Source organism: Anser anser, assembly GCF_964211835.1.
Source record: "Anser anser genome assembly, chromosome: 18".
NCBI classification, from domain to species: Eukaryota; Metazoa; Chordata; class Aves; order Anseriformes; family Anatidae; genus Anser; species Anser anser.
The window spans coordinates 9,884,681-9,906,712 of NC_139739.1; the positions used below are offsets into that span (position 1 = coordinate 9,884,681).

General features: G+C 42.4%; 1 protein-coding gene across 2 annotated transcripts in view; it reads left to right on the top strand.

The window, feature by feature from the left end:
- Nucleotides 1-19,967, top strand: part of DGCR2 (DiGeorge syndrome critical region gene 2) — a 49,316-nt gene extending 29,349 nt beyond the window's left edge. For both annotated transcript variants that reach the window (XM_083803587.1, XM_083803588.1), the window contains exons 3-10: nucleotides 448-573; nucleotides 2,805-3,015; nucleotides 4,004-4,080; nucleotides 6,694-6,870; nucleotides 8,806-9,009; nucleotides 12,981-13,133; nucleotides 13,801-14,037; nucleotides 14,808-19,967. In XM_083803587.1, coding sequence (XP_083659713.1) covers nucleotides 448-573; nucleotides 2,805-3,015; nucleotides 4,004-4,080; nucleotides 6,694-6,870; nucleotides 8,806-9,009; nucleotides 12,981-13,133; nucleotides 13,801-14,037; nucleotides 14,808-15,049 — 1,427 coding nt within the window. In that variant the 3' untranslated portion in view covers nucleotides 15,050-19,967. The remainder of the gene's footprint in view (nucleotides 1-447; nucleotides 574-2,804; nucleotides 3,016-4,003; nucleotides 4,081-6,693; nucleotides 6,871-8,805; nucleotides 9,010-12,980; nucleotides 13,134-13,800; nucleotides 14,038-14,807) is intronic.
- Nucleotides 19,968-22,032: the final 2,065 nt, after the last annotated feature.

Below are 22,032 nucleotides of genomic sequence, written 5' to 3' on the forward strand. Positions count from 1 at the left end.
ATCTCAGAGAATGTGTTGGAAAATATATTGGAGAAGTTGTCTTATATCTTTGAACACACAACTGAGAAACTGAGCAGCTGGAGAGTGGGTAGTTCTGTAAACAAGAACAGACAAAATGCACTGGGAATGATGCATTTGCTGCAGCAACTGAAATGACAAGTGTCGAGTTCTGTGCACAACTGCAGTTGTTGAAAATCTGCCAAAATATTTATCTTACTTTGCAAGATTAATGTAATGGCTTGTTGGTTCTTTTCAACTGCAATTATTTTTGTTATGACCCATGTAAAATGGCCAGGCTGTTACTGCAGGGATCTACCATCTTAATTTACCTGCCTCTATTATGTATCATAGATTTGTATTGAATTAAAGCCCATAGAAAGTTTAGTAAAATCAAATCTGCTTTTTCTTACATTTTCAGTGGTACTGACTATTCCTCCTTCTCCTCAGGCTTGACAGGGGACCAGCGAACTTACCATGGGAAGGAGAATGTGGACTCCAGGCATAATCGAGGGAGGGGAGGAGAGACGACCCGCTTTCACACTGTCAATGTGGCACAGCCTGTCCGATTTAGCAGTAAGTTGCAGCCTGGGAAATCTGGCCCATCTTTCTACTAATTAGTTTAGCAATTTAGATTAATTGTTCTCTTAAGGAGAAATTAATAGATTTTTCTCTTGCGTGGCTTTTAGACCAGTCTTTGCTCAAGTGAAGTGCTCCTTCAGGTTTTTGGACACTTCCTTTATGTGTGTGCTGTGATGTTGCACAGTTTATATAGCAGGCTGATACATACGAAGAATCCAGCTTCCTTTGTAACACTACTTTTGTGCAACTGAAATTGTGATTTTCTTTTATGAACTGTGGGCCTAGTTTTCTGTAATTGTGATGAGTTAAGTGATGGTTTCATCCTTCATCAGGCATGATAATCTGTCAGCTGTCTCTTGATGTGAGCTTGCAGTTTTCCCCTGGAAAGTGGGGAAAAACAAAATTGATGCTTCTGATTGAAGTCACTTAGAAGAAGTTGCAGTATCCTTAGTAAACTAGGTACACATCTGATGTTGTGACTTTTGTACCCTTTTTAAGAGGGAATAATGTTCTTTAGGAAGTGGGGAACTTAGGGAAATTCTTCCCTTCTTGGTTCTCTGAAGGAAAAAGTCTATGAAGGAACTATCAAGGAAGAGTGTAGGACCTGAATGTTTTTTTTTTTCCTTGTTACTTCCAAGTGTTAGTTGGGAATCTTCAAAAATACCGCTCCAATATCACCCTGCCCTTTTACCTGCATCACTGCTGGTGATGCTTTCTGTATCCTGGTACCAGCCTTATCTAAATGATAAATGTTCCACAACTGTCCTTCTTACTGATTGTAGCTCGTAGTGACTGCTGCCTTTGAATTTCTTTAGGTCCAATGCATCAAAGTCTCCCCTGCCTCCTCTTTCTGGTCTTGTTCTCTTTTCTTTGCTCCTTGGATCATCCAATGATTTGGGAATGAGACAGCACTGATCATGCTTGGAGGGAGGGATGGGGCAGACTAGGAAGGGGACATGCAGAGAAGATACGGTAGGATTCTGAAAAAGTCAAGTGATTAGCACAAGTGAAAAATTAGCTCTTTTTTTGGGGGGGGGGGAGCCTTATTCAAACAGGTATTTTGATTCCAGTATGGATTCCAGTAGCTAACTTGTTAAACAAATTTGTAGAGGACAATAAAACAATTTAGAAATTGATTCAGCAATATCTATAATACTCATGTTGTATTCTGTCCCATCCCAGTGATGTGACTAGTAGACCTGAGAAGATCCCATTACTTTTTAAATAGAAATGAAGACTAAGGAAGATACATAAAGGAATTCAAATTTAAGTGTGTCACTATTTTATGATAAAGATCACTTTTTCTGAAGGGAGTTCCTAGGCTTGAGAACAAGATCTCTTTGAATGCGTGCAACAAACATAAAACAGTTTGTGAATTTAAAGTTCCTTTCTTAAGTGTCATGCAAAATTAATTCTGCAATTGCAGGCGCTAAAATCATATTTCATGTCTGTTTTAAATTTCATCAGCCTATGTCTGTGATTCTGTTAGTTACCTATCACCTCCAAGAATGCCAGTCATCAAAAGCCCATGGGTCTGTTTCATTCAGAAATGCCTCGAGGCTTTTTTTTGCATATTTCTTCAATTTAGTTAATTGAGAAAGCAGAGACTACAGTTCATACCATCACCTTCCTAATTTCTAAAGATGTCCTGTGCAATGACATTTTTCCAGAGCAAACAGCCATTGCCCCAAAATCCCCATCACCTTTAGTGATTGACCGTGCGCAGGAGTATGAATACTACTGAGCTTGTTTGTAAAATAAGGTTGAAATCCTCACAGCAAGTTGGGCATATTGCTAACCACCTAATAGAAAGATGTGATCGTTAAGTTGGCCACCTATGGTTTATCATTCCTGCTTCTTACAGCTTGTTGTGACTTGGATTGATCAAACTGATTGGATTTATAATGCTGTTCAGGGAAAACCTTCCACTGTAGATCATCAGTCTTAATTAAAGAATTTAAAGGCTGTCACAGTGCAGGGAAACATCGCTAAGAGTTTTTCGGGGCATTAAAAAAAAAATCCTTTGTCAAAAGCATTAGTAAAGGAAGTCTCCTGTGATCTGTAATGCATGCATCTCCTATTGGTGAGGTAAATTATACATGGTATGTTGTGTATATGCATCTAAGTGATTACACATTGCGTTGTCATAAGCTGATTAGGATGTGTTACCTGGAAGATCCTAATTTGGGGGGAACGGTTTCCCTTCTATTCTTCATGTTTCCTAGGGAAGTGCCCAACAGGGTGGCACCACTACGAGGGCACAGCCAGCTGTTACAGAGTGTATTTAAACGGGGAGAACTACTGGGACGCCGTGCAGACATGTCAGCGGGTGAATGGATCCCTTGCCACCTTCACTGCAGACCAGGAGCTAAGATTTATCCTGGCACAGGAGTGGGACTTGGAAGAAAAGACATTTGTAAGGAAGGACCAACGTAGGTGAGTGGGAAGGAAAAGAACAGAGATCTCCTATTACACGAGAATGGTTTCTGCATGATATAATTGCTGGTAGTTCAGTTTGTATACAAAATCTAGTGGTAAAATTTACTATAGGTTAATAACCTTGTAAAAGCATGTAAGAGTGGCTATCTCTATATTTTGTGTTTTAATTAACATTAGTAAATTAACAGGCTACAATGTAGTCTTTGTTTTCAGGCTGTCTCGGCAACATACATACTTTTGAACTGCAACAGGGAAGATAAATTTTAAAGTGACTTACCACTGCACTACATTGTATAGAAATAATATTTCTTTAAAATTTTCAACACAGTTTTTGTTTCCATTAAGCACCAGTAGCTTTGACAAAGACTGTAAGTTTGAGACAAGAACGAAGTGAAAAAAACAAGCAAACAAACATGAATTGTAAGAACTGTGTTTTGGTGACTTGAGATATTTCATTCTGTGAGTTCACAGCAAACATAATTCCTTGGGTTTTTTTTGCCTGTGGGTTTTTCGTCAGTCTCATCGGCTGCCGTGCTGATAGATCACCCACCAGCAGTGGTTCGGTAGTCATGTATCTCTGTCTCCGGAGACTTAGATGTTTTGATCCTGAACAGTGTCTGACATCAGTTGTGTATGTTTATGAAATATTTGAGTTCTGGATGCTTTTGTGTGGTTTTTGAGTTCAAGATACTGTAGTGCTGTTATAACAACAGAATAAGGTGCTGCTTATGCATGGAAATAAAAGGCATAGTGAGTTATTTGTAAACAGAAAACTATCAAGTATTTTCCTTTATTCCTCAACTGTAGTGTCTTTTTACTTTGTCCAACATGTGCGCTAATTTTTTTTTAAAAAGGTCATCAGAATGTTTTCAAAGTTAATTTTCAAGATATTGTAAGGTTCTTATTTTAATTTGTAAGGTATTCTAATTTCTTAGTATGTTTTGGGCTTGTATTTTTAGAATCTAACTTGATTTTTTTTTTATAGGTTCTGGGTTGGATATCAATATGTGATCACAAATCGAAATCACTCCCTAGAAGGCCACTGGGAAGTAGCTTATAAAGGTAGGCCTCTGAAATTATTACTTGGTTTCCGTGGTCCGTTTAACTATCTTAAAACATCGATATTATCTGCAAGAACATCATTTCTTTCACTGATGGTGTTGAAATGCTGTAGGGGAACGGCTTTGCTTTACAGTATCAAAACAGAAGTATTTTAATACACATGCCTAATTTTCAAGTGTAAGAAATTTCATGACTTTTCAGTGATGTATTGTGGAAGGAATGTGTTTTTTAAGTTTGTTTAGGATTTCCGCATGATTAAGCTGAGCAAAAGAAACTACTCTGTCGTTTCTCATTCCTTCTGGTGAATGTCTAGATTAACAGCTGATTCCAGATTATAGTATTTGTGCAAACTAGTGTAGGATTTGTTTTTAATGTTGGTAGGTTTTTATATGCTTTTCAGTTATCTTATTTTGCAGAATTACCCAGAGTTTTTTGCACCTTGAAAGAATGCAGGCAGTTTACTTAAACCAAGAGAAAGTTTACCTTAGCCCAGAATTAATAACTATTTTTATGGAGAATCAAGCATTAATCTGATAGGCCTCTCCGGCTGAACTTTTTTCAATGGCAAAAGAAGCAGCTCCCTATGCTGCAAATGCAGAGACACGGTTTTATTCTTTTTATTTTTAACTGATTCAGGTGAGTGATTAGTTTGTCTCAGTCATTATATGAAATCATATGTGTAGAATTGAATGTCTAAATTCTGTGCTGATATAGGTCAAGGAAAAAAAAACAGGTTTTTACACATCGGCACTGTGAATTCCAGTGTAGCGTTTGAAAACAAATCCAGGGTAGTTTTCTTCTCATATACAGTTTTCAGTAATGGGAAATTTGCAAGGGTAACTGTCCATTATGTACAGATATATAATTATGAGCAGAATTTTGTGAAACAGGTGGATCTTAAAAAAAAAAAAATACTACTTTTTGCAGGAGAAGGGATTGAACCTGAGTAGGTTTCCAGAGATGGGACTTGTTTTACCTTGCTGCCATGTGCAAAAGTATTGATTTCTTTTGTCATTTAAGTAAGCAGATTTGGCTGAGTATTCAGAGGAAATTGCTCCTTCTTGTGGAGGCAGGAACATTTCCATTAGTTCCTTAAAGTAAGGCACCTAAAGATGCCTTCTGACAACAGGAAAAGGGCAGGGAGGAAGTTCCAACTTTCCCTCGTAAGGGTTAGCTATTCCTCATCTGGACAAAACTGTTTATACGGGCAGGCTTCTCCTATGAACTCCAGGGGAAAAAAAACAATTATCCTTAAAAGGACCTTTCTTTGCTCTTCAGAAAGTTGACTGCACTGCCATCTGCTGATCAAGTGTTATAACTAGGGAGGCATAAATTACAGAGAATTGTGATGTCTGTTTATATCATAAGTTGTCTTCAACTTGATTCATTATATGAATGTAAGGCTTTTCAATGCTATATAGTCTTTTGCTTGCAAGTCTTTTATTTAATAAAAACATACCTGTATGAAGTAAAGTCCATACTAGCGTTCAGTAGCTTCTGAAAGATTTTATTCAAGTTCCACTGACTTGTAGTGAGGTAGACTGTGAATTCCTAGTATCTGCTTGAAAAGTGATTTTAGGGTCCTATAGCTTGAAAATTTTAATCTATCATTGGGAGATGTGGAAGTTAAACCCTCAAAAAAATGATAGGAGAGCTTAATTGCGTTAATTATCAGACTTCAGTCTGATGTGTTTGAAAGGACCATCGTGTGACTAGGCTGCTTAATATGCTAATTGCAGGAGCTGTTGAAGTCAATGTTTAAGCACAGATTTAGAAAGCAGGCTTCTAAAGACGTATCAATCTAATTTTCACAATTGTTGTATTTTGGCTTCTTGTTAATCTCTAAAATTTTGAATACTGACTAATTTAACACTAAAGTGCTGGTCAGAAGCAAAATTTTTAGTTATACAATACCCTTAATACCTTACCCATGCCCTGCAATGGGAAAAATAACTTGATGTTAAGTCCCTGCTCTTTGGAACCCATGACATGCAGCCTGTTAACAGTTTGATGGAGGACCAAAGAGTACATGTATCCCCACTGCAGGAGCAGGAGGGGCATTGCAGCATAGCCCTGTTCTGCACTGCACTCCAAACCAGCAATGTGGGCTGTGGGGGAGCAGCTCTGCAGCATGCTGCACAGGATAGATGATGTACTGGAAGCACTGGTAGGTGCTTGGAGTAGCAGGTTTGAGATTTGTGTAGGTTCCTGCTTCACTAGCATTTGGCCAGACCTTCAAGTGTACTGGTTACTACTACATTTCTCCTTAGCATGTTCAAACTCTTCACTGTTTGAAGAGGTGCATAAGAATTGGCAGGCAAATCCCATGGGACCCTGGAAAGAAGCATTTGTAGAGATAGCAGAACACGCTCCTACCATAGCAGAATGTCAGAATTACACAGTTCTCTGACAACAGCAGCCTCTTCTCTCTGTGACTCACCCCTTCCCTCCCCACTCCTCGCCTTCCCCCGGAGGAGTGCTGCTAATGGAAGCTAAAGCTAGAGGACAGTAGCCTTGCAGGATATCTGGTGTGCGTGCAATGAGTGACATTACAGAGCCTTTCTAAAGCTCTGCATACCCGCAGGCTGCTTACACCAATGCATCTTGTTCTAGGCTCTTCAGAAGTATTTTTACCCCCTGACCCTATCTTTGGTACGGCTATGTCTGAAAATGAAAACGTTCTTTGTGCCCAGCTTCAGTGTTTCCATTTTCCTACCCTTCGGCACCATGGTTTACACAGCTGGTATGCTGAAAACTGCTACGAGAAGTCGTCATTCCTCTGCAAAAGGAGTAAGTTGGTTTTAGTTTGGTGTTAACTGTCTTGCAAGTTTAAATAAACTTATAACAAATATTGGAAATCTGATAGCTATCTTTCTACTTTTTCCCAGTAAATTAAAAAAGGAGGAAAAAGAAGGAAGAGTTTGGCTTTGTTTAAATAGGAGCATCGCGATGGGTGGTTGTCAGCCACGATACAGTTAAGCCTTACTAGTAAATATCACTCATGTTGTCTCCTCATTTTACATGAAGCAAATGTTTATTGCTGGTTTATTTTGAATAAAGCAACTTCAATTAAATTCTTTCCAACCAATTCTTAGAACTGTAGGGCATGGGGAAAAAAGCAAGTGTAGCTTCTGACTTAAAGTGGAAAAAATGGCTCCCATTCTGTATCATGCATGCCCTTATGCCAAAAGGCATTAAACTAAGAGAAGGGAAATGCTTTTTAGCAGTATTTTCAGGTAACATTCAAGATGCCTGATATAAATGATAATTGCTTGTAAAAAATAATAATAATAATTATATATATAAATTAATACATGTGGTGTTGAACTTTTACTGCAGTTCTTGAAGTGCTTTGTGTTTGCTTTTTCTTGAAAGCAGGATAAAGATTTACGAGAGTGTTAAGGGAGGAAAATTCAGCCCTCCTCTGCCTGCTTTTTCACTGGAAATATTGAAAATTAGTAAGACAGGCTATTGTGATGTCTACTTTGATGTGATAAACTTCTGGAATGTGAATTGAAGGCCATTTTATGTAGTCAAAACATGACCTTTTTGGCCATCTCTTCAGAGTGATGTTGTAAGGAAAGCAGTAGCTCTGCCAGATTGTTAACCAAAGGGTAAGGGGGAAAAAGATAAGATGTGTAAGTTGAGCAGAAGAATTCTGTGTACAGTTTCAGGGACCCCCAGTACAAGAAAGGCACTGACAGGACCTTGCCAAATTGAGGTGAGTTCAGTGAGGGCCACCAAGATGGTGCTGAGAGGGCTGGTGCACCAGTGCTTTGAGGAGAGGTGGAGGAAATGAGGCGCCTCCAGCCTGCAGAAGGGAATGCTTCGAGGGGACCTGATGGCAGCCAGGCAGTAGCTGCAAGGAGATTATCAAGGAGATAGAGCCAGGCTCTTTGCATGGGTGTGTGGCAGGAGACAAGGAACAAAAGTTAAAACAAGGTTTGATCTGATGTCAGGGCAAATGACCATACTGGATAAAATACTGAGAAACAAAGTGGGACCTCCCTCATAGGTGATCCTGCATCGAACTAGAGACCTCCTAAGGTCTCTTCTAGTCTGAATTTTCCTCTATACCCTCGCAGCTGAGCTCTGCTTAGGGTGGAGAGGACTCACCACCCTCCCTAAGCAGTTGCTGCAGGCTGGTAGGTCCCCCAGCTGTCTGCGCCCTCTCTGGTTTGGTACCTTCCTTTCAGGTCTGTGGGAGGAAAGGATGGTGAGCTGAAGACATCTAAGCTTCATCCACTGTGCAGGGACTAAGATACAGCTAGGGCAGTGGAATTGCTATTGCCTGGCTCTCTTTTTTGGGCCTGACCTGTTGAGAGTATCCTGCAACTTGGTTCAGAGAAGTCCCAGCTTTTCCTAAGTACCGGGAGACAGGGAGGGAGGTGCAGCAGGCGTGATGCTGAAGGCTGTCCTTCTCAGACTGCTTGTTTTTCTCCTGAGTCCTGGAGAGGACGCCTGAAAGCACGTCAATTCCATTAAATAAATACTTAACATTCACTTTGTCAAGTTTGAGCAGTAAATCATCCCCACACAGCTCCAGACTGTCCATTTATCTTCCCCGCTCCTTGGAGATCCCTTCTAAAAGCTATTTTCATGTAGAAGCGTGACTTTTAACTGATCATCTGCTTATGTTTTCAAATCATGTTTTGTAATAGATCAAACCGGGCTTGTCTGGTAGGCTCATAGACACTTGGATATTGATGTGCATTTCTGTTCTAGGCCAGACTTGCGTCGATATCAAAGACAACATTGTTGATGAAGGCTACTATTTCACTCCAAAAGGGGATGATCCCTGTCTGAGCTGCACGTGTCATAACGGTGAACCTGAGATGTGTGTGGCTGCTCTGTGTGAACGGCCACAGGGATGTCAGCAGTACCGCAAAGATCCGAAGGAGTGCTGCAAATTTACTTGTTTAGACCCAGGTAAGACTTGACTGTTGCGGTTTCATGCAGCAAAATTACTGCAGAGCTCGGTTGTTTTGGGGTATAACTTTGTTTGGTGCATCCTTTCAGTGCGTTGACACTGCTGGGTACTAACCCCATCTGGGGAAAAATCCCACATCACAGGAAATGAAAAACTTCAGTCTGTTGCTAGAAATAATTAGTCATCCTTGGTGCTACTTAGTGAAGAGCAGTAGCTTGTCTCCTCTACGGAGGTTGACAGCATCATTGATTTCTAATAGAGCATCTTGCGTGGTTTCTTTGTGATGTTTAGCTGTCATAAAAAGGAAAAGACATTTCTCTTGAGCGCTAATTAAGTATCTTTTTCTGGACATGAGCATTTATGTGTGGAAGTTTGCATGCAGGGATCAGATAGAAAGCACTGTTTTCAAATTATATGGAATTTTAATCATCAGGGCATGCAACCTTGATATTGAATTTGGCATCTCAGTGCAGCTTCTTGTTTTGGATCAGTGAAGTCTTAGGACTCTTCCGTATACTGTTTGGTCATTGGCCTTTTGGGGATGTTGTTTCTTGTGTAAAGAGACTTGCAAAAAGAAATTTATTTAGCATTTGCCATGAGGGTGGTCAAATACTGGAACAGATAGGTTGTAGAGTCTTCATCTGGGGGGATATTTGAAGTCTGACTGGACACGGTCCTGAACAACCTGCTCAAACTGACGCTGCCTGAGCAAGGTTTGGACTAGATGGTCTCAAGAGGTCCCTTCCAACCCCAACCATTCTGTGATTTCATGATGTTTTAAAAGAACCTGATCTTATCTGAGTGCACCAAGAAACTATTGTTCAGATCCTTCCCATATGGAAAACACAGGTCAAGTCTTCCCATCAGAGGCTTCCATTTCAGCCTATTACTTAAAAGGGGTGCTTATTCGCATCCAAACTTGTGGTCATTCTTTTTCGTGTCTTATCTGCACAAGTTAATGATTAAAGGCCCCGATCCTTCCTTGCTGTCACTTACATCCATTCTGACGGCTAAGCTTAACAGATGTTCGTAACTGGTGTTGCAGGTTGGTTGGGGAGAGTCGGGGGTGAAAAAGCAGAAGTCTTTCTCCTACTCTTATCAGCAGAGTTAAGACTGTCTTCGCTGTCTTTTTTTTTTTTTTTTTAATCTTCAGGAACAGTGTCAGCAAGGCATCATCCAACAGACAGGATAAGACGACCTGGGATAACCTCACACAATGTTCTTTAATCCTTGCTTATACTGTGGGTCTTAACTATTTCATGAATACTGATTTGAAGACTGTATTTTATCACATCCTTTCTGATCCCTAAGCTCTTCTTCCTGTACTGATGCTATATAAGACTGTTTCATTACACTCGTGTCTGAAGTGTTCTGGTTTTTTAGTAACTCGGTTTTTGAGAGAAGAATCATGAAGCAGTTGCCTAACTTCTTAATAAAGTTACTTCAGCTAACGATAAACACTGAAATTTTGAGATGACACATTTTAGTTTTCATTCTGGGTGTTGATAAATGACTATTCCAGCTGACAAAATTAATGAATTACTTCCTTTAATCAGCATGCATTTATCTTTGTCCAATTCTTACATATATCTTCACTAAGCTTTGTTGCAAAGGAAAGAAAACTGTTTTACTAATCAAGGGTAAGTGAATTCATCACACAAGGAGAGACTGGGGGGAAATAAATCCCACTGTTGGGTTGGCAGGTAATCAGCTCGTGTTGTGTGAGTGGGTGAGCAACGATTACAAGTGGATAAAGAATATTACTCAAGGACTTGGTAGTAGGGGAATTTTTCAGTGGTAGGAGTAAGCTGAGCAATCCCAGCTGTACTATCTTGAAAGATGCTTCTCATTTAGTTGAAGATAAATAGCACATGAAAATCTTTTGTGTACTAATGCTGAAACTGAAGTCATTTGTCAATTGCCTCTTCATGGATGTGGGACTCCTGTTGTTTTGTGGGGCTCTTGTTTGTACAGATCTGGAACTCTCACTTGTGAAATGGAGTTAAGAGAAACAAAATATTTGAAAGAGCTGGTGATAGAGAAGCTTCTCTTTTGACTAAACTGGGACAGTTACAGGATATTACTACTGCCCTGAGTGTAAAACAGCCTTTCTGAAATAATCCATTTTTGATTGAAAATCTGTGATGGCTTGTCTTGTTCTGTACAAGCTGGGTCTCTGTCTCTTTTTTTTTTACTTTAATCTAGGACTTGACAATAGTTTATCCAGCTGAACAGGTTGAGTGGTAGGAGCTGTCAGAGGCTGGGAGCAGTAAGAAAGCGGCCCAGCCTCCCCAGCAGGCCCAAGATTTGCACTTTTAGCTGCTCTGAAGAGAATATGTGGAAGAGGCGGTGTCAGGAATTCCGACTACAAGTTTGCATCATACTTCACTGTGTGTGTGTGTTTTACTGAAGTCCTTTTATTTAAGGCAACTGTTAGAACTAATTTATGGTGGCCACAAAGTCAGTGTTGCCGTAACACGGAGGAGGAACGCCGGCAGGTCTGTGCTGTTGGGGAGGGGGTGTTGGTTGGTTACTGCTGCTGTGTGACTGCATCAGTTTGAGCTCTGACAGGGAGAGCTGCTAAAAGATTTGACAGCACAGAGGCTTTCGTACTGCACAGCCAGATTTGAGAGGGTGTTATGTTGGAGTTCTATGTGTAGTGCACTATTAAATGAATTACTCGGGAATGGGTTAGGTAATAAATTAGCCGTGTTAGCCATTCTAACGGTGCCTAAATAAGGTGCCTTTTTCTATTCCTAGCATTTGTAGCAAATTGGTATTTACAGTTTTTGTGAGGGTTCTTGTGTTCTGTAAGGAATGAATCTTTGGTGCAGCTTTTGCTGCTCGGTGGAGAGGAAGGTACTGAGAGCTCTTGCAGCTGTGGTGGGTGCAGGAAAGGAAGGAGAGGGGCCAGGGGCTGGCTGCTCTGCCAAGTGTGCTGGCATGGTGCTGTACTGGCTGGGCACGGGGTTCGTACTTGGTGCTGCTTGCATCGTGTAACCATCATGACCAGGTTGTGCAGCTGCTTCATCTGCTTAGCCACATCTAACCTCAGTTCCTTTCTTGATCGGAGCTCTTTAACAGGAAATTTGGGCAAAGAGAACAGCACAGTCATTTCTGGCTGTTTTTGTGTAGAGTGTCTGTCTGTTTGCAGGCTACTTTAAGCCCGATTAGTTGAATTGTGAAAAATACCTCTTGTGCCTGGCACTGACAGAACAGTGATAATTTGCTCTCAGCAGCCTTCCAATGTGGATCTGGTTAGTTATGGTATACAGCTCTAGAAGCCCTGAGCTCCCAGGTCTGTTCTGTGTTGTGCCACTTGCTTTCTGTGATTTTAGGAAAATACTTAATTCCTGTTTATCTTAATCTCTTATCTTAATCTCTCTTAATTTTTTTGAAAGATTGTTATCATGTTGATTCATCTTTTTAAGGTATTTTTATTTCCTATCATTTAATGTTGATAACCACGCTACCTACGACACATGGAATTTGGATGACTGCATCTTGGTGATAATGAAAATGTTTAGCGATTTTATTGTTTGAAATAGGCAAGGTAAGATGCTGAGAAGTCATGTAGAAATACTGTGTAGATATGCCAGTTCTTGGGCCTTTCCCATAGCTTCCAGGCTTGCTGTTCGCTTTATTACAAGACCATCAGCCATGCCAGGGAGACAAGTTGATGTGCAAAATACTCTTAACCTTTGTTTTTCCTTTTTTCACAGACCTGAAGCCTTCAACGTTTTGTGCCTTTTGCTGAGTAACATATTTAGAAGCATTTAGGTCTCCTTGCAGTAAATAGACAAATCATCTAATGATTCATTTTTTCTACACTTCTGAAATCTGGAGAACTGTTAAACCAGGCTAATGAATCTCCACTCTGCATTTCTCTCCATTACTGACAAAAGAACATCGAGGAGAAATGAGTCTTGAACATAAGTAACGGGCTTCTTTCCTATGTTTTATGTAACAGATGGGAACAGCTTGTTTGACTCAATGGCTGGTGGAATGCGTCTGATAGTTAGCTGCATTTCATCCTTCCTCATCCTATCTTTGCTGCTCTTCATGGTCCACCGGCTACGCCAGAGGCGGAGAGAGCGCATAGAGTCTTTGATTGGAGCAAATTGTAAGTAGCCTGTATTTGTAGAGTGAGTCTTGGTCTGTAAACGTGTGTAGTGTAAATGTGCTTCAGGATGAAAAGAGGAGAAGAGATACAAATCTATGTGGAGAACATTAGTGGAAGTCTGGTCAGTACTGTACCCAAATGTAGCTATGTACTGGCTGCCTGAATGGGTTATGATTTGTACAAGTTTTTTCTGTGAACCACTCATTTTAAAAAAAATAAGTACGTACTTCTCTTGCACTTAATGCTTATTGTTGATGTGTGGAAATGAGAAGTGTCATGGTCTTGCTCATCTCTGCCTCCGTGTGTGTAGTTTCTTCAAACCTGAATGTTCTTCAAACTTTTTAGCCAATAATCGAAGAATACTTGTTTGTTTGTATGTGGTACAAATCTGAAATATCTTCTGTGTGTGAATGATGTCTTTAGTTTGAAGAGGTTAGATACAAATTTAGCTGTGGTGCAGGACAAACAGGCTGGAAGCAGGTGGCCTTGGGTTTTGTTGTGTAACTGCAGCGAGCTGACCTGTATAGGTTGTTTGGGCTTTTCTAGGTGTTCAGGAGACATGAGTTCCTTGGCTGTGAAAAGTGGAAGAAGGTGTTGAGATCTGCCTTAACCTGAAAAAGAAAAAGTGGTATAAACTCCTTTCTTTCTTTCTCTTATCTTGAAATAGTGCACCACTTTAACTTGGGCCGCAGGATGCCTGGTTTTGATTATGGTCCTGATGGTTTTGGAACTGGCCTTACTCCACTGCATCTTTCAGATGATGGGGAAGGGGGAGCATTTCATTTCCATGATCCACCTCCACCCTATACTGCTTACAAGTATCCAGACATTCAACATCCAGATGACCCACCTCCTCCTTATGAGGCTTCTGTCAATCCAGACAGCATCCTTTGTTCCACTCCAGGTATGCAGGCAGTAAATTTTATTTTCCTTCTTGTTTTTATTTTTTATTTAAAAACAAACAAAAAACTATAATCGTGTATTTTAGTGATTGTGGTGGGAAAATGTATTTCTCAATACAAATCTATTTCTGTATGGAAAAGATTTCTCTTAAAAGTATCATTCAGCTTGGGGGTTGTGGTGTGGTTTTGTTTGTTTTCTGGAAAAAGTCACTGAGATTAAAGTGGAGTCCATGCTGCAAGCAGCTTAACTCTTAGTCTTTACTGATTTTAAAATCTTACCTTGGATGGGTTACCATCATGCTGGTACCTTTTCTGGTCTTTTGGAGCTAGGTCTGTAGAAACTGGTATTAAAGAGTAGAATAAATGCCAAGTACAAGAGATTTTAAACAAAACACAACCAGCCTCTTCTTCACTCCCCACTCCCCCCACCCACAGCCAAAAAAATTGACCAAAAATACCACTTTTTAATGATTCACCCAGCACTCTTCAGTTTTGCAGCTGCGATATTAGCATACTGTAGAACTGATTCCAATTTCAGATTTCATAGCAGCATATCTCACAAGATAAGTAAGATGCTTGCACTAATCAGTCTTATTTATATATATCAATGTTATATTTTTGCTACATAATTTTCCTCCTTTGCTGTGTCATGTGCATTAATACAAAGACGGGAAAAGCTCAGAGCTTCCAGAAACCACAGATAGTAAATCTATTTGAGAATGTGAAATGACATACTTCACCTTCTGATTCTGCCTCTCTTCCTCTTTTCCAGATGGAGTTCTTTCTCAGACTGTGCAGAGCAGTCCTCCATCACTAGGAAACTGTGATGTATCCCCACAGCTTACAGAGGGATCGCTTCCTCCCTCAGTTGGTCCTTCTCCAGTGGAGCTGGAAGACTCTGCTGACAGCAGCACCTTTCTTGTCCCTCCCGACATACCGCTAAATGAAAACACACCGGCAGAAACTCTTACGAGCAGCCGTCACAGCCACTGTTCTCTCAATACCATTGTATAAAGGAATAAAAAGCCGACTGCCGGTCAGAAATAGTTTTAGCAACTGTTTGCACAGACAAACACTAATCCATGGTTTGAACTTCAGAAGGAATCTCCACTTTGTTTTGAACACTGCTTTTATGTTCTAGATTAGGGTCGTGCCTCTTGTTTTTGGCTGTCGTTACTTGTTCACTAATCGGTTTGTCCTGTAAATATGGACTGTATAACTGCTCTTTTTTTTTTTCCATTGGCTATGGAAAAGAATGCAGAGAATTCCTTTGACTTCTAAGGAGAGGAAAAGTATGGGTAGTGTTTTTTTGTTTCGTTTTTTGTTTGTTTTTTAACTGAGAGGAAACAAAATCTACATCAGAAAAAGCTGCTTGGATTTGGCTGGATACCACTGGACCCAGGGAACAGACAATGGAAAAGGAGGGTGGGGGCAGTCATTGTTCAATCAGTTGCTTTCTCTCTTGCTTCAGTGCTACACTTGGAAAAGACAGAGAAGACTGAACTGCAGGGGAAGGGGCTAGGTGTCTGTTACACAGAGCAGGAACACTGAGGAACTAAAACATGCTACCACGTAAGAGTTACACAGTACGAAACGTTTGTGTGTTTTGATCTGCCTTGCTGTTTCAAAACACCCTAGGGACTGGAGGATAAATGATCTACGCAATGTGCAACTTTGTCTGTTTATGGAAGTGGGTACTAAGAAAACTAGGATTTGCAATTACAATTATTTGTTGTTGGTAGCTGCAAAAATTAATGTTGTAAGGTAAACTGTGCTGTAAAGCAAATCGGGTCTGCGCAGTGCTGGCATCCCTTCAGTAGAATCCTCGTATGTGTCAGGTAGTACTTAAGGGAAGAGACGGGGAGCAGTTAACTTTGATTGATGCAGTCTAACTTCACTGTACGAAGCCCCCTGTTTGGTATAATCCCATAAGGAAGATTGAAGTGTTTTTCTTTGTAGTTTAACTCCTTTACAATGAACGGTTGCACAAAACTGGCCTGGATAAAAGACCATTGTTCTTGCTTTTCTTATTGCATGCTATATTTAGCATGTAAGTATGTTCCCTCTCTTCCATTTCACTTCTTTACAGTTTCTACAAATAACATTTAAAAACACTGATCAACACACTGTACATAATGTTTAATTGGACACTTGTTTCTTATCCTAATCCTATAAATGCCAACCCTATTCTAGGAATTCTCCCCACCCACACCCCAAACCATTTATCCAGGTTCCACAAGGGGTTATAATGAGGTTAGCGTACTTAAATCAGTAAAGCAGTCTGCTTCGCTCTGATATGCGATCTTCAATTTTTCCCTCAGATTGAATTCTTTAAGCTAATTTAAACATTGCAAAAAGAGATTAATTCACTCCCTCACTAATCCCAAAGTCAAGCACTGTTGGTTTTGATAATGAGTGCAAAACAATCTTTACAGGTGGTTTTAAATTTAAGTGGGATTTTAGTGTACAAATAATTTGCCCCTACCCTCCATCCTCCTCTTGCCTCTGCTTCTCCTTGACTTACTGTAGCAGTCAGCAGATGAGATAAATTATAAGGAATATGTAAAGAATGCCCCTTGTGAGTGTTCTCCTATTACCTTATGAAGGGTACAAGCCTAGAGGGACAGGAAGAAAACACTGCATGGGGGTGTATATGTGAATTATTTTTCTAGTAATGATGAGAAATCATACTTGTATGACAAATCCTAACCCACTATTGTGGTTTCCCAGTGCAGCTGACTTTTCCCTATTGAATATGCTGCTACTTTCTATTCTGTGTCTTGCCTATAGGCTTATACTGTACTTGAGGATTGGTCTTGACAATTCAACTCCTTTTGCACAGAAAACTGTGAGTTTCATTATTGAGATCATATCTGGAGTCTTGACATTCAGGCACTTGCTAACAATCTTGAATCCACTGGAGAGTGAATCACAGTTCTCGTGTGCGCTGCTGCTGCGTGAGTAGGAGGAAGCACTGTTAGGAAGCCTCTTCGCCTGGAGTCGTACCACCACGGCGCGTCCTGTTCTCTGGTTTGACTGGCTCTAACGTGAGCAGCACGAAATGAGAGGAGCAATTCTCCACCCTGGGGGATCTGTTACCGTCTCCTCCTCTGAGTTCAAGTCCTGGTCTAACGAAGTGGATGGATAGCAGTAGTGAGAACCATGCATACAAATTGAGCATTTCTGAAGTATGAAAATAAAGCGGGTTTTGTGCATTTTTGAGCACATTCATACGTTTTATACATTGTATGTACTGATTTTTCTTTAGTTTTATAGGTACGAATGCGTGTGTGTGCGTGTGTGTATTTCTGGGTGGCGATATATATAAAAAAAATATATATATACTGTAGACGGTACCCTTTGTGCTGTGTCCAGCTAGGTGAAGCTAAGCACTGGGATATAAACTAGGCTCTTAGGGTTAATACTTCTCTGAAGCTGGCTACACTCTGTTGTAGGACAGGATGTGATAGTGTACACTTAAGTAGGATGCAAAGTCTATGCTACTACAATCTGTTCCTGAAAATATTTTGTTAGCAGTGCAAATTAGAAAACTTCTAATTCCTTTTGAAGCCAGATGGAATATTCATTCTCTGTAGTATCCTAGCGCAATAACGAAAGGCCTTTTGGCTTGGTTTAGTCTCTGAAGCTGTGTTTTGTGGTTGAGGTGAACAGATACCTTACCTCACACATCTCATAACACTGCAGGAATCTGTTCAATATATATTTTTTTTATTTTACTTTTGGTTCTGTGGTGAATTTATTGAAAATAAGCTCTGTTACAATTCGTAACTTCATGATAGCTCCCGGCTATAGTTGTTCCAAATGCGTGCTTCTGTGTAGAAGCCTCAGTGTAATATTTTTCCTGTAGCTTCTGAGCCTTTCCCACTTGTATGTTGGCACAGAGGCTGCAACTTTCTCTCTTTTTCCCTATCCTTCTTCATCTTAACTGTAAACGAGGGAGATCTTGCCTTGAATGGAGCAGCTCACTAAGTACAGCTCTTGATTACCTCTCAGTGAGCTTCTAATTTGGCAATAAAATTGTCATTTCTTTCCCATTTTAATGTAGCTTTTTCACATTGAGTATTCTCTCTTGGAGCAGAGAATGTCACAACTGCTAAGACTTCTGGACCAACTGGGGAAGGGTTAGTTTTCTTGACAGCAGTTGACTCCTCAGCAAAACTTCCTTGCCCTTGGCAAGGTGACTGGTACATAACTTTGTTCTGAGCACCAATTAAAGGGGTTGAAGCTTGATGCTTGCCTGAGGAAGAACTTACTGTTTTGATTGCCATTAGATTGATGAGATCTTTTAGAGTTATTTTGTGCATTGATTTTTTATTTTTTTCTCCCCATCACCATTCAGTTCTCTGGGTGTTTTTCTTATCTACTGGTGCATCCCCAATCTTCCTGCAGATACAGCAGGGGAGGTTCCATTACCTTATCGTTCCTTGCAGCACAAATGAGCAAAGAGGGCATTTCTCTTTGAATGTTCCTGACCACAGTCTATCTTGTCAGGTGTCAGTACTCTGTCCTGTGCAGGGCTCAAGCATCCCATTGTGGCCTCTAACAAAACCGTTCCTCAGTTTCCCCTTCCTTACTATGTACTGTGGTGCCATATTGAGGTCTCTGCTGTTCCTTCACGGGCAGTCATAGATATTCACTTGTATCGATGTTATCAGTGATACATGTACACAGTCTCACAGCAGCCTCTTGTTTTTTACTAGGTGAGTTGTAGAATATTGTAATGTTAGAAAGACAGTGGGTTTAGTTCTGTACTAGAAGATCAAAATTGTCATTCAGATGTACAAAGAACTTGTCTGCGTAATGTTCGGTTGTGTCTAGTCCTGAGTCTCATACGATTCCTTTATCCATTTGTGACAGGGCGCTGGTCGAGAAGAAAAAAGAAGTAGGTGAACTTTTTTCCTGAAGGCTTAATCTTATGGTCTGTGCACAGGCAGCATTCCTGGCGGTCGCTGGGCTCTGCCTGAGCCGGTGGCACAGGGCTGGCCGACTTATGCGTCTCTGAAGTTTCACCTGGGAAGAAATTGTTTTTGTGACCAGTAACTTACTGTTCTTTTCCCATCCAATGTTAAATGAATTTGAAGCTGTTTTAAAAACTGTTTTTATCTTTCAGAAGTCATTTTTTTTCAGTGATAAAGCTCTGAAGTTTTGATGTTTTCTCATACGATCCATAACATCTCTTTTTTTTTCAGTTGCTGAAATGTATTTTTTCCTCTCTACTTAGCTAAAGAACATGAAATATACAGAAATTTCTTTTAAATATCCCTTGCAAGTTGGGAACTGGACCCTAAAATTAGAACAGATCAGTGTAGAGGAGGCAAATCAATCAAAGTTCATACATTCTGCTTCCACCGTTACCCAGTTCCAAATGAAATCTGAGTTTCTTTGGAATAGATGCATTCAGCGGTGAGGATCTGGTTCCCCTAACAATATTCTGCATTAGCTGCCTGCTACGGTACGACATAGCTTTAATTTTCCAGTATTGTGCACCTTGAACGTTGAGTGGGTTGGAGTTGATGCCAGCAGAGATGCTGCACTTGCAGCCTGCGTGCATGGCCATGCTGCACTGTAATCTGAATGTCAGACTTGTGTATGCCTGGGAGGCTGAGAGAGAGAATGAGACACTGCTTTTTACCTTCTCTTGGAAAATAATTTTAGCCAACGCTGCATTTGCAGGCTTCTCCTGTGTAGTTGGTTTGTGACTGGATTTAACTGTGGCAGTGTATAAAAGATTTTGATATTCTGTGAAATACCATGTAGAATTTAAATTTGATACTATAATAATTCAGTCCCTGTGACACTGTTTTTTGTTTTAACTTCTTTCTTTGGGGTTGGCACTAATCTTTCTTTTTCTCAAGATGCTGTGAGAAACATTTCATCCAAATGCCAAATAAATTGTGTTCTGTAAGACAAACGGTCTGTTTCAGTGTCTCCTGATTTCTCGCACTGGTGTGGTTCTTTAGCATTGTGAAGGAAGCCTTGTTAGGTGCACTTCCAGACCATGATCTTGCCAAAAGATCAGTAGATGTGTTTGGTTTCAAACACATGGCTGTAGAAGTGCCTGTGTGTACAAATATCAATGGAATTTACTTGTAATATGTAACTTGAAGAAAGTCTTGTGTTGAGACCCCTGGAGGTGAAGTGCAGCCCCTTCCTCTTGCCCTGATGGAGTTTCCTGTGAGCCTGGGGAAGGAGCAGAAGCGGGGCAGGAGCCGCACGAGGCGGCGGTAGGTGGGAGAGGAGGGAGCTGAGCCCCACAGCTTGCCATGGCCTGCACAGAGCAGCCGGGCTCTCGGGCAGCACTCGGTGCCTGATCCTGCCTGGGGACTGATGTTTAACCAGCAGGGATCACAACTGCGTGCCCAGGGCCTCCAGAGCCCCATGTCATCAGCACTGATGTGTCGCCACAGGTTGTGTGTCACTGGTGGAAAAGCCTGACAGGAGCTCCACCTGTTCCAACCTCGAGCTAACACAAAGCACCCCTTTTTCCTCAAGTTTCCAGAGGGACGGTTGGGGCTGTGCCCCAGGCCTGGACCCGCTGCAGGGCAAGCTCTGGCCTTGATCCTGTGCAGAGGAAGCCTTGGGGGACCCGGAGCAGCCTTGGGGCAGTGGCGGAGCTTTGGCGTGGGCTTCGTGTGGGCAGCAGGGGGCAGGAGCGAGCCGCCGGGCGGGCTGGGCCCTGTCCCCGGGCCCTGCAGGCCGCTCACCGCCCTCACGGGGCCGCCTGGCGGCAGGGCCGTGCCCGGGAGGCCTTGCTGGACAAATAAATCTCTTCAAGCTGTTGTGCGGGTTTAGGGATTCGAGCCTGCAGCCGCAGCACGGTTTTCCGCTGCCATCCCCTGAGCTGCTGCCCAGGATCCCCCCCCGGCCCTGCAGCCCCCCCGGTGCCTGCGTGCCCTTATCCTTGTGGCAGCGCTCCGCGACCTTCTGGCCTCCTCAGGGCTGGTGGGATGGGGCTGGGAGCACAAACTGGGTTCCATTCCTAAGGCTGTGTGGGGTCAAACCCCCTTTAGCTGGGGGAGGTAACCAAAAAACTGAGAACTGAGCTACGCTCCCAGCGTGGCCCCGGAGAGCTGCTCTCGGGGCTGGGGAAGGAGCTGTGGATCCTTAGCGCGTGGTCCAGCCCCGGCCGAGGGGATGGTGATGCGGCTCCGGGCTGGGGGCTGAGCTCATGGAACCGCTCGGTTACTCAGCGAGCTGCGGGGCTCGGTGCCTGCTGAGAGGTCTGCAGGATGCGCCGGGCTGTGCCCGAGCTCTGCTGGTGGCTCGGTGGCCGCAGGATGTGCTCATCGCTGAACGCCGGCCAGCACACGTGTCACTGCCGCCACCGTGTCACTGCCGCCACCGTTCCACCGCTCGCTATCCCCTGCCCGCAGAGTTTTGGGGTGACAGGGGGCGAGGTGTCATTCACTGCCGGTGCCGCAGGCAGATGTAGTGCTTGGCCCTGGGGTGCCAGGCGGCGCAGGGGGGCGATGGGGCTGCACGCAGCTGCTGCCCACACTGCTGCCTTTGTGCAGGCACCGGGCGCTGCTGTGCTCCCTGCCCCGGCTCTTCGGCCACGCCAGCTTACTGCCAGGAGCAGAGCAAAGTCAGGAGCAGCCAGGGTATTCATTCTGCTCGGGCTCCATCTCCCTGCTGCTCTCCCACAACACTCCGTGTGCCCGTCCCTGGGCTGCCTGACCCACACAGCACTGCTCTGGGTGCTCCAGTCCTTGTCTTCCTGCTGTCCCGCTCACCCCAGGTCCCTGGGCCGGGCTCAGCACAGGATTCACCTCTGGGAGCTGCTCTTGGCACTGCCGCGTGTGTTGGTGCAACGCTCGCTGACAGTGCCTGTGGCGGGGGTTCCCAGCAGGGTGGCACCGTGCCCACGTCTGATCGATGGCTGCAGCTTCAGAAACTATTTTTATTTTTCAGTCTTTTTTTTTTTCCCTATAATGGCTCTCTCCCTTCATGCTGGTGCGCACGCATGCCAGTGGGAG